Source organism: Salvelinus sp. IW2-2015, linkage group LG26, assembly GCF_002910315.2.
Source record: "Salvelinus sp. IW2-2015 linkage group LG26, ASM291031v2, whole genome shotgun sequence".
Taxonomy (NCBI): domain Eukaryota; kingdom Metazoa; phylum Chordata; class Actinopteri; order Salmoniformes; family Salmonidae; genus Salvelinus; species Salvelinus sp. IW2-2015.
In genome coordinates, this window is record NC_036866.1 from 26799925 (window position 1) to 26813350 (window position 13426).

Below are 13426 nucleotides of genomic sequence, written 5' to 3' on the forward strand. Positions count from 1 at the left end.
CAAAGCAAAGTGTATTTTGATTTGTTTAACACTTTTTTGGTTACTACATGATTCCATGTGTTATTTCATAGTTTTGATGTCTTCACTATTGCTCTACAATGTAGAAAATAGTACAACTAAAGAAAAACCCTGGAATGAGTACTGTAGGTGTCTCCAAACTTTTGACTGGTACTGTATGTACATTTGGGTGTTATATGGACTAATGAAACAAATACCAAAAGATCGTTTTGGGGTGGAATTTCCCTCTAAGGCACATAGCCATTAATAGAACATCATCACATGACTATAGAACACTTCGACAAGGGAGGGCTCACTACCCATTGGTTTAAAGGATGCAGGGAAGACGTGTTCAACTACACTTGTTCGACAAACAGTGCTTGTGGAACGATTTCAATTAATGTTTCTGAATGCTAAACGAAACATCAGTGAGTGAGTTTAGGGTTGTGGCATAGCATCTGCAATGTTTCTTTAATACTGACAATAATGGCAGTTAAGACTTTGAACTTGTAATTAACTACAGTGAGGGAAAAAAGTATTTGATCCCCTGCTGATTTTGTACGTTTGCCCACTGACAAAGAAATGATCAGTCTATAATTTTAATGGTAGGTTTATTTGAACAGTGAGAGACAGAATATCAACAAAAAAATCCAGAAAAACGCATGTCAAAAATGTTATGAATTGATTTGCATTTTAATGAGGGAAATAAGTATTTGACCCCTCTGCAAAACATGACTTAGTACTTGGTGGCAAAACCCTTGTTGGCAATCACAGAGGTCAGACGTTTCTTGTATTGCGCCACCAGGTTTGCACACATCTCAGGAGGATTTTGTCCCACTCCTCTTTGCAGATCTTCTTCAAGTCATTAAGGTTTCGAGGCTGACGTTTGGCAACTCGAACCTTCAGCTCCCTCCACAGATTTTCTATGGGATTAAGGTCTGAGACTGGCTAGGCCACTCCAGGACCTTAATGTGCTTCTTCTTGAGCCACTCCTTTGTTGCCTTGGCCGTGTGTTTTGGGTCATTGTCATGCTTGAATACCCATCCACGACCCATTTTCAATACCCTGGCTGAGGAAGGAGTTTTTACCCAAGATTACGGTACACGCCCCGTCCATCGTCCCTTGATGCGGTGAAGTTGTCCTGTCCCTTTAGCAGAAAAAACACCCCCAAAGCATAATGTTTCCACCTCCATGTTTGACGGTGGGATGGTTTCTTGGGTCATAGGCAGCATTCCTCCTCCTCCAAACACGGCAAGTTGGTTGATGCCAAAGAACTCAATTTTGGTCTCATCTGACCACAAACACGTTCACCCAGTTGTCCTCTGAATCATTCAGATGTTCATTGGCAAACTTCAGACGGGCATGTATATGTGCTTTCTTGAGCAGGGGACCTTGCGGGCGCTGCAGGATTTCAGTCCTTCACGGCATTAGTTGTTACAATGTTTTCTTGATGACTATGGTCCCAGCTGCCTTGAGATCATTGACAAGATCCTCCTGTGTAGTTCTGGGCTGATTCCTCACCGTTCTCATGATCAATTGCAACTCCACGGTGAGATCTTGCATGGAGCCCCAGCCTGAGGGAGATTGACAGTTCTTTTGTGTTTCTTCCTATGCGAATAATCACAGAAAACTGTTGTCACCTTCCACCAAGCTGCTTGCGATTGGTCTTGATAGCCCATTCCGCAGCCTCGGTTTAGGTCTCAAATCTTTCCCTAATCATCCGTTGGAGAGCTCTTTGTCTTGGCCATGTGGGAGTTTGGAATCTGATTTGATTGATTTTGCTTCTGTGGACAGGATCTATTATACAGGTAAGAAACGAGATTAGGAGCACTCCCTTTAAGGCAGTGTGCTCCTAATCTCCGTTCGTACCTTGTATGAAAGACACCTGGAGCCAGAAATCTTTTTGATTGAGAAGGGGTCAAATACTTATTTCCCTCATTAAAATGCAAATCAATTTATAACATTTTTGACATGCATTTTTCTGGATATTTTTGTTGTTATTCTGTCTCTCACTGTTCAAATAAACCTACCATTAAAATTATAGACTGATAATTTCTTTGTCAGTGGGCAAACGTACAAAATCAGCAGGGGATCAAATACTTTTTTCCCTCACTGTACCTTGTGTTGTCACACCGTTGCTAACGTTTGTGGCAAAAAAATGCTGGTTAAGGAGAAATGTTGTTGTACACACGTCTGTTACTATGGACACCAAGGTAATTGGACCCTCCTACACAGTGTTCCATAGAATTAGAACGAGTATAAAGGACATTCTCGTTGAAAACAATGACTGGACTGGCTGCCATATTGGGTGCATCATTTGGAAAGTTCAATAAATATTCTATACTGCTATATTTTGAACATTTACATGTTAGTAGACACTCTTATCCAGAGCGACTTGCATGAGCCATTAGGGTTAAGAGCCTTGCTCAAGGGCATATCGACAGATTTTTCGCCTTATCGGCTCGGGGACTCGAACAGAACTTCTACTAGTGATGTCACTAGATCTGCTTAAAGCCCTGTGTGTGTGTTCCTCACCAGCCTGCATCTTCTTCATCTCGTTGCGGGCACACGGGTCGCTGCACTGGGATGGGGGCACCACCTCCCTTGGCCAGCAAATCAGGTCACTGCTCAGGCTCAGAGTCTCCGGCCACTCACAAATGGGCACGTAACAGTAGCGATCAGCGTTGTGCTGGTAACTGAAGATGTTGAACCAGCGACCTTTCAGTCACTGGCCCAACCCTCTAACCACTAGGCTACCTTCCCCCTATATGCTACAATGAGAGCAAATGTGTGATTCAACATACTGTATGAAATGTGGATACTATGTCCGTTCCAGCCATTCTATTCCTATGGGCTCGTCAGCCCAACTCAGGGAGATTCATCCACTGTCAGTCCACAGTTGTGGGAATCCTACTGGAGTTACATAATACTGTCAACATTGTGCTGTTCCAACCATCAGTAATATACAAATATACAGATACAACATACAACAATCAAATGAATAAAAATGCATACTGACTGGGTTATTACAATGAGACCTACAAAAAATAGTACAAAGTCTGCGGGCTATTGCAGGTGGGGCTKTCTCAGCCACTACCCCTACAGAACATCTGTCTCAGCCACTACCCCTACAGAACATCTGTCTCAGCCACTACCCATACAGAACATCTGTCTCAGCCACTACCCCTACAGAACATCTGTCTCAGCCACTACCCCTACAGAACATCTGTCTCAGCCACTACCCATACAGAAACATCGGTTCCAGCCACTACCTCTACAGAACTTCTGTCTCAGCCACGAACCCCACAGAACATCTGTCTCAGCCACTACCCCTACAGAACATCTGTCTCAGGCCAAACTACCCCTACAAGAACATTTCTGTCTCAGCCACTACCCCTATAGAACATCTGTCTCAGCCACTACCCATACAGAACATCTGTCTCAGCCACTACCTCCTACAGAACATCTGTCTCAGCCACTACCCCTACAGAAACATCTGTCTCAGCCACTACCCCTACCAGAACATCTGTCTCAGCCACTACCCACTACAGAACAATCTGTCTCAGCCACTACCCATACAGAACATCTGTCTCAGCCACTACCCTACAGAACAATCTGTCTCAGCCACCCCTAATAGATACACACACTCCTATCACAATCCTAACAACCACACACACACACGCAACGCACGCACGCACGCACACACCACACACACACACACACACACACTCCTATCACAACCCTAACACCACACTCCTATCACAACCCTAAACACACACACTCCTATCACAACCCTAACACACACACACCACTCCTATCACAACCCTATCACACATAAACAGACTCCTATACAACCCTAACACACACACATACACACACTCCTATCACAACCTACACACACATACACATACTCCTATCACACCCTAACACAACAACACACACACACTCCATCACAAACCCTAACACACACACATACCACACACTCCTATCACAACCCTAACACACACACACCACACACACACACACACACACACACACCACACAACACACACACACACACACACACACACACACACACTCCTATACACCCTAACACACACACATAGACACCACACTCCTATCACAAAACCTAACACACACACACACACTCCTATCACAACCCTAACACAAACATACGCTCCTATCACAACCTTAACACATACACACTCCTATCACAATCCAGTGCACAGTTATATATGTACACTCGTCTTAACAAAAGCTATTCAAAACAAAGGCTCAAAAAATACTCCTCAAAGTTGTTTTGGTTCTTTTGTTTCTCTACAACAATTTTGATTCCATTATATTACAGCACTAGAAAACAATGTAGTATTAAACCCTTTCTACAGCCGTGAAACAGAACTGTGCTAGTCACGTCGTGGGAGGAGGGGACAGGGGGCACAATGTGTGCCTATTGGCTAACAGTCTCTGGGGGCAGGGTTGGAGAGGTGAGTGGGTGTGGTCACAGAAGAGGAAGTGGTGGAGTCGACGATCTCTCTCCCATTACACCACTGTCGGTACGTACTGGGCACTCACTGATGCTGGAAAGGGAGAGGGGAGAGAGAGAGAGAGGGAGAGGAGAGAGAGTGGAGGAGAGAGAGAGAGGGAGAGGGAGAGAGAGAGAGATTAATAAAAATGGGACTTTAGTTAAATTCCAACTTGGCTACATAACGAACCATGCTCAGTGGTCAGTTGTCTCTGACTGTAACTTAACCATACGTCCGTGTGAAGCGTATGTGGTGGCAGGACCACTGACACTGAAGCGGTTGATATGAGGCGGAGACTGGTGACGTTCTTCTGTGGTTGGAACATGATGATGTGGACCTTGGGAGCGAACATACAGCCCAGCACCACGAAAACCACTGAGACTGACAGAGATACACAATGGTGGTGGTCTGGACCTGTAGAGGGAGACAGAGAACATGGTAACTACACTGGAACAGAGGACCAGAGGGAGACAGAGAACATGGTAACTACACTGGAACGAGGATCAGAGACGAGAAGAGAACATGGTAACTACACTGGAATAGAGGACCAGAGGAAGGAAGATAACATTGTACTACACTGGAACAGAGGCCAGAGGAAGGAAAGAACATGGTAACTACACTGGAATAGAGGACCAGAGGAAGGAAGATAACATTGTAACTACACTGGAACAGAGGACACAGAGGGAGACAGAGAACATGGTAACTACTTGGAACAGAGGACCAGAGGGATGACAGAGAACATGGTAACTACACTGAACAGAGACCAGAGGGATACAGAGAACATGGTAATACACTGAACAGAGGACCAGAGGGAGACAGAGAACATGGTAACTACACTGGAACAGAGGACAGCATGAAGGGAAGAGAACATGGTAACTACAACTGGACCAGAGGAAGGAAGAGAACATGGTAACTACACTGGACTCACTGAGACCAGAGGAGAGGAAGAGAAACATGGTAACTACACTGGAACAGAGGACCAGAAGGAAGAAGAGAACATGGTAACTACACTGGAACAGAGGACCAGAGGAAGGAAGAGAACATGGTAACTACCTGGAACAGAGGACCAGAGAAGGAAGAGAACATGGTAAACTACAACTGGAACAGAGGACCGAGGAAGGAAAGAACATGGTAACTACACCTGGAACAGAGGAACCAGAGGAAGGAACGAGTGACATGGTAACTACACTGGAACAGAGGACCAGAGGAAGGAACAGAGAACATGGTAATACACTGAACAGAGGACCAGAGGAGAAGGAAGAGAACATGGTAACTACACTGGACCAGAGGACCAGAGAAGGGAAAGAACTGGTAACTTACACTGGAACAGAGGACCAGAGGAAGGAAGAGAACATGGTAACTACACTGGACCAGAGGACCAGAGGAAGGACAGAGAACATGGTAACTACACTGGAACAGAGGACCAGAGGAAGGAAGAAACATGTAACTACACTGGAACAGAGAGCCAGAGGAAGGAAGAGAACATGGTAACTACACTGGAACAGAGGACCAGAGGAAAGGAAGAGAACATGTAACTAACTGAACAGAGACCAGAGGAAAGTAAGAAGAACATGGTAACTACACTGGAACAGGGACCAGAGGAGGAAGAGAACATGGTAACTACACTGGAACAGAGGATCAAGAGGAAGGAAGAAAGAACATGGTAACTACACTGGAACAGAGGACCAGAGAAGGAAGAAACATGGTAACTACACTGGAACAGAGGACCAGAGAAGGAAGAGAACATGGTAACTACAACTGGAACAGAGGACCAGAGGAGGAAGAGACATGGAACTACACTGGAACAGAGGACCAGAGGAAGAAGAGAACATGGTAACTAACTGGAACAGAGGACCAGAGGAAGAAGAGAACATGGTAACTACACTGGAACAGAGGACCAGAAGGAAGGAGAAGCATGGTAACTACCACTGGACAACAGAGGAAGGAAGAGAACATGGTAACTACACTGGAACAGAGGACCAGAGGGAAGAGAACATGGTAACTACACTGGAACAGAGGACCAGAGGAAGGAGAGAACATGGTAACTACACTGGAACCAGAGGACCAGAGGAAGGAAGAGAACATGGTAACTACACTGGAACAGAGACAGAGGAAAGAGAACATGGTAAGACACCTGAACAGAGGACAGAAGGAAGGAAGAGAACATGGTAACTACACTGGACAGAGACCAAGAGGAAGGAAGAGAACATGGTAACTACACTGGAACAGAGGACAGAGGAAGGAAGAGAACATGGTAACTACACTGGAACAGAGGACCAGAGGAAGAAGAGAACATGGTAACTACACGTGGAACAGAGGACCAGAGGAAGAAAGAGAACATGGTAACTACACTGGACGAGGACAGAGGAAGAAGAGGACATGGTAACTACACTGGAACAGAGGACAGAGGAAGAAGAGAACATGGTAACTACACTGAACAGAGGACCAGAGGAAGGAAGAGAACATGGTAACTACACTGGAACAGAGGACCAGAGGAAGAAGAGAACATGGTAACTACACTGGAACAGAGGACCAGAGGAAGGAAGAGAAACATGGTAACTACACTGGACCAGAGAAGGAAGAGGCACTGGTAACTACACTGGAACAGAGACCAGAGGAGAAGAAACATGGTAACTACACTGAACAGAGCGACAGGAAGAAGAAACATGGTAACTACACTGGAACAGAGGACCAGAGGAAAGGAAAGAACATAGTAACTACACTGGACACAGAGGACCAGAGGAAGGAAGAGACATTGGTAACTACACTGGAACAGAGGACCAGAGGAGGAAGAGAAACATGGTAACTACACTGGACCAGAGGAAGAGGAAGAGGACATGGTAACTACACGTGGGAACAGAGACCAGAGGGAGACAGAGAACATGGTAACTACACTGGAACAGAAGGACAGAGGAGAAGAAGAGACAGACTGGTAACTACACTGGAACAGAGACCAGAGGAAGGAAGAGTGCATGCTTTTTATGGCGTATGTATGAACAGACAGAAAAGCAAGAACCAAATGTGTGTGTACCCAACTTCCTGTACAAGTGCACACATGGACACACACAACAACCATCTCACAGGCAAGGCGTGGTGTTAGTGTGGTCTCTCTCTACCTCACAAGTCAGGATTACCGAAGGCCAAGCATCGTTTCCACAGCCTAAGGCTATTGTGTGAGTGTGGTGTGGTGATTTGTAGGATCAGGGTAAACCACATACCCTCCTTTTTGCTCTGCTTGTCCGACAGTTTGTCAGTACCTGGCAGCGGCTGGCCTTGATTAACAGTTATAAGGCGTGCACATAAAACATGTTAGCATGACATTCAGGACATAATATCCTGCAGCCAGCGACAGTGGAAGACAGCAGTGGTGTCTTATTAAAACGTTTGCCCTTATGTTTGTTCATGATGAATATAAAGGTGTGTACATACAGGTAAGATGTGTGTGTGTGGTGTGTGTGTTGGTGGTGTTGTGTGTGTGTGGTGTGTGTGCGTTTGTGTGTGGTGTGTGTGTGGTGTGTGTGTGTGTGTGTGGTGTGTGTCGTGGTGTGGTGTGGGTGTTGTGTGTGTGTGTGTGGTGTGTGCGTGAACGTGTGAAGTTTGCTCTCACCCTGAGTCACTGGATGTGACGTAGAATATATGGGCAGGAAGGCTAGCCAGATGATACAGGTTTGTACATGGTGAAATACCTATGAACTTGCCTCGTTGAATTCTGCATGGGACACTTGTCGCTGGTCGCTTGAAGGCGACCTAGATAGATAAAAAGACAAGTAGAATAGAAGATAAATCACAAACCTTGAAGTTGACGCCAATAAGACGAGAATGATACACCTTCAGAAGTCCACACACACCACCTACACGGTACACAGGATGACCAGGAGCACGTCGTATCCTAGCGACAGCAGCATGCTGGAGTCACGGACGTTACACTTCAGGATCACTGTCTGCCGTCGCTCCGGTAACGTAAACCTCCTGGTACCAGGAACTTCCAGCAGCAACCACACTGACACCAACACTAACTGGACCGATATCAGACTGAGACAGATAAACACCTGGGGAGGGGAGGGAAGAGCAACACCATCATCTAAATGATCTATCTGTAATCTGCCTCCATCTCCCTCCTCCTTCCATCTCTCCCTACCTCTGTTCCTCTATCTCTCCCTCCATCTCTTTTTTCCCTCCCTCTTCCCTCCCCCATCTTCTGACAGCTAGGATGACCTCTGACCTGGGACGTGGGGCTTATGAAGCGCGGCTTCGTGGTCCCGCCCCCGTCCTTCACCCCACTGAAGATCCGGGCGATCCGATTGGTCTTGGTGAGCAGGGCAGAGTAGCAGACAGCGAATGAGGTGCTGAGGCCGAGGCGTCGCATGGCGCAGATAGCAGGCGAGGGCTTGGCCAGGAAGAGGAAGGTGAGGGAGTAGGACATGAAGACACCCAGCAGTAGAATGTAACATAACTCTCTGCCTGATGCCTTCACCAGGGGCGTGCTGTTGTGTCTCACAAACACCCAGAACACCAGCGATGTACACAGGAACCTGCAGATGGTGAGTAGATCAGTTTCAGTTTACTTTGTTGAATCCCCTTTGGGAAAAGTGTCTAGTGTTAATGCTGGGCCTGAACAAAAGCCTACACTTTAGGCCTATCCCAACTGATGAGACTGATCACTTTTCCTCTCCTCTAACTTCTCACCCAACAACAGCGATGCTGATTGGTCCGATAGCCCAGGCATCCTCCCACATGATGTAGTCCTCAGGCAGGTCGTAACAGGAAGTGAGGTCTTCGCTGGGCCACTGGCCAGGGGCGCAGGGCGAACAGGTGAACTCATCAGCTAGGTACTCATGAGCCTCACACGCCGTACAGATCCAACAACAGTACTCTCCTACAAGATAGAGGTATAAAACAAATACATTACCTTAGGCAGCTTTTATGTAAGAAAAGGAAACTAGGATGTTTACATGAGAGCCAGCTGCTCCAATCATTTCATTCTTCCAAAACAAATTACACTGAAACTTCTGCTAGTGRTGTCACTAGATCTGCTTAAGCCCTATGTGTGTGTGTGTGTGTTCCTCACCAGCCTGCATCTTCTTCATCTCGTTGCGGGCACACGGGTCGCTGCACTGGGATGGGGGCACCACCTCACTTGGCCAGCGAATCAGGTCACTGCTCAGGCTCAGAGTCTCCGCCCACTCACCGATGGGCACGTATCCGTAGCGATCAGCGTTGTGCTGGTAACTGAAGATGTTGTAGCGTCCCATTCCGTCGCCATAGGCATCAAACTTCACCACGGTTTCACTACCAGGAGGAGAGAAGGGAGCTACGAGAGAGAAGGAGGGGGGAGACAGAATGAGAAAGAGAGAGAGAAGGATGAGGAGAGAGGAGAGGAGCAGGGGAGTGAAAGAGAATGGTAGGGCATTAGAGAAGAGAGATGAGGATAGAAGATAAGAAACAGAATGGAACTAGTGTCAGGATTTCAATTTCAAAGTCAATATGAACAAAGCAGTGTCACACAGAGGGGTGTATTGGATTCCAAGACATACACCACGTACAGAGCCAGTCGGTGTGACAAACTAAGAATGTAGCAAGTGTTTCTGGAGCTTTAAGACCTTTGTTACAGCATCTCACTGAGGACAATATCCTGTACTCAACAACACAACTGCAGAGAGAAGAAGCTCAGAACATACACCGCTTTATGAGAGTGTCACAACACTAATGTTACTGACTGGGATTGAACCTGTTGCCTCTGTACCACAAAAAGTCGAGCTAAAGCCTGGACAAAATTAGTAATTGTGTGAGTGTGGTTTACTGAAACTCCACTTCAAGAGGAAACGCATGAGGGTGACTGACTGATGTGACTGACTGATGTTTACCCCTATGAGGTAGGCCTATACAGAGCTGTGACAATGACCAAGATAGAGTCAGAGTGTGTTTACTGAGGGGCTGTAAATTCTCAGTGTGTCTTAGTGAGGCCTGTTTCCCCATGACACTGTTATGTGCTTGACATAGACCCTGTGCTTTATATGCACCTCAGGATCAGGTCATATAAGGACAACCATCTACGGAACACTTGGTATTCTAGAGGAAACTCATGGGAGTGTGTGTGTGTGTGTGCGAACGTAACTGTGTGTGTGTGTGTGTGTGTGTGGTCTGTTGGGTCCCCTTCTAACTGGTTTATAGCACATGGTTCTGAGCACGGTGGCAGATTGGGACTAAAGCTGACATCGTTGTGTGTGTGTGTGTGTGTTTGTTGTGTGTGCGAGCGAACGTAACTGCATTTGTTAGCCTGTGTGTGTGTGTGTGTGTGTGTGTGTGTGTGTGTGTGTGTGTGTTGTGCGTGCGTGCGTGCGTGCGTGCGTGCGTGCGTGCGTGCGTGCGTGCGTGTCTGCTGACTAGGACTAAAGCTGTGATAGCTGTGAAGACTCAATGAGATGAGAGAAGTATGGAGTGTCAGACCAGAGAGGGTTTAGGGCTTATGAAATCCATAAATCACAAAGACAACCTGAGTCTCTCTCTCCACCTCTTCTCTATCCCCCTCTTTCTCTCTCKCTCCACCCTCAATACATCCCTCCTTCTCTTTCTGTCACTCACAGAGGATATTGGCAGTGCTTAGGCTTCTTTCCGAAATAAAAGTTAAATCATTTCAATAAGGAAAAGCTGATAAGATCTTAAGACTGAGAATAGCTGAACATTCGTAATACTGCAAAATGCAGCTAATCTCTCTCTATATAATAAAGCAATAAGGTTAGACACACAGAGACACACACACACCTCCCTCATTATCATAACTGCACCCTATTAGCATATCAGCTTTGTGTTAAAGGTTAATTGGCCACATTATGATTATGTGTTAGAACTGGTGTGCTGAATTCCAAATCAAGCCCTTGTCCCTACACCCGACTCCTATAGTCCCTCACTCAGATCTACATTAGTGATTTGTGCCTGGTTAAGGAGGTGTTTGAGAATTCAGGATTAGTCTGCTGTCTGTCCCCAGAGGGCACTCACATGTCTCTGATCCAACACCAGTACCTCTTCTATTTCCGACAGAGACCTGAGACCTTGCTGGCAGTCAGTACTGACTTAACACTGCAAGTTATAGCCACTCCAAGGCTACTGGAGGAGATTTTGATGACTGTGTAGATCTGACAAAGACAAGGTGGTAGAAAAACAACAACCATGAAGAGAATGGATTTGGTTGCTATCAGATCCCCACCCCCACCAGTAGAGGTATTTGGTTGCTATCAGATCCCCACCCCCACCAGTACAGGTATTTGGTTTCTATGGCTGTGGGATCTGGTTCATTCAGGTTTGGTGCCTGTGTCCAACGTACACTCACACTCACATGTCAATGCCAACTGCTGAACATACACACGTATGCACGCACACATAACACACCAAGGCACACACACTCCTAACAAACCTGTATACTGTTCGTCCTGCAACTTCCTATAACGTTCTATGTGACCCAGTATCTGACCATATCTGTCTAGAGAACATAGGTAGCCCAGAGGAAAGGCATATCTCTCCCCTCAGCTTGTTCTAGGTTAAGAGCTCTGGGAGACCAGTTCAGGCTCCGAGGTTAGCGTGACTCTGCCTAGGTCTCCCCAGCAGTATCTGCTTTGCTGAGAGCTCTAGCGGAATGAAGAACTCCCGCCGTAGTCCTCACTGATGTTGGAAAACGGCTGAAGTCTGCAGCTTTACGATAGACAGTAAAGCACTGCACTACACTGCATGCATATGCAGAGCAAATCTGTCTACACCATCCGTCTATTGTTTACTCTCTCTCCCCATATTATTACTCTACAGCCCCAACACTGCTAAACACACACACACACCACACACACACAACACACACACACACACACACACACCACACACACACACACACACACACACACACACACACACACACACACACACACACACACACACACACACACACACACACACACAACATACACACACACACACACACACACACACACACACACACACAACACACACACACTCAGAGCTTTGCAAGAAGCCACAGCTTCAGATTTTGTATTTTTTGCTGTCATGAAATCGCAGACACCCCCCACCCACACACTTTTCAAAGACATCATTCAACTCCCACCTACCGTCCCCCATCTGCAGTAAACAAATCAGTCAACACACACACACACACACACACACAACACACACACACACACACACAACACACACACACACCACCACACACACACACACACACGCAGACAGACACACATACAGACAGACACACACATGCACCCTCCTGTTCAATAGTTGTCATATTCCCTGTCCTCTGCTCCTTTATGTGTGGTGTGTGTGTGTGTGTGTGTGTGTGTGTGTGTGTGTGTGTGTGTGTGTGTGTGTGTGTGTGTGTGTGTGTGTGTGTGTGTGTGTGTGTGTGTGTGTGTGTGTGTGTGTGTGTGTGTGTGTGTGTGTGTGTTGTGTGTGTGTGTGTGTGTGTGTGTGTGTGTTAGCAGAGCGAGGAGAGGCGTTGTGCCTTCAGGGCCGTATTGAGCTGAGAACTTACTGTAACGGTTACATGCCAGAGAACAACCTTCACTTTCTCTCTCCCTCCCCACCCCGTTTCACACATGGAAACAGGGATTCCCATCATAAACACTTCACAAGTTCTTGCCTGGGTGCCATCATCCCTTCCCTCCCTTCACTTCCATCCCTCCTTCCAGCAGATTAGCATTTATTGGGAGGATTCATGTACTGAGCGCAGCTCTGCAGAGTGGTCACTAGCTGGCACAGCCACAAAGTCATTAAACCTAACCCTAACCATAGCTTTAACCACACTTCTGACCCGTCATGTCTAACCCGATCCTTAAATTAAGACCAAAAAGCTCAATTTTGTTTTCAGGATTTTTGGGGGGCGGAAATCACTCAGGTCTGCCTAAGGA

The 13426-nt window shown here is 46.6% G+C and overlaps 1 protein-coding gene across 1 annotated transcript in view; it reads right to left on the bottom strand.

The window, feature by feature from the left end:
- Positions 1 to 8371: 8371 nt before the first annotated feature.
- LOC111952759 (metabotropic glutamate receptor 3-like) overlaps positions 8372 to 13426 on the bottom strand; it is a 21412-nt gene continuing 16357 nt past the window's right edge. Inside the window, exons 3-6 of the mRNA XM_023971657.2 lie at positions 9589 to 9831; positions 9207 to 9396; positions 8743 to 9052; positions 8372 to 8569 (exon numbers count right to left, since the gene is read on the bottom strand). Coding sequence (XP_023827425.2) covers positions 8372 to 8569; positions 8743 to 9052; positions 9207 to 9396; positions 9589 to 9831 — 941 coding nt within the window. The remainder of the gene's footprint in view (positions 8570 to 8742; positions 9053 to 9206; positions 9397 to 9588; positions 9832 to 13426) is intronic.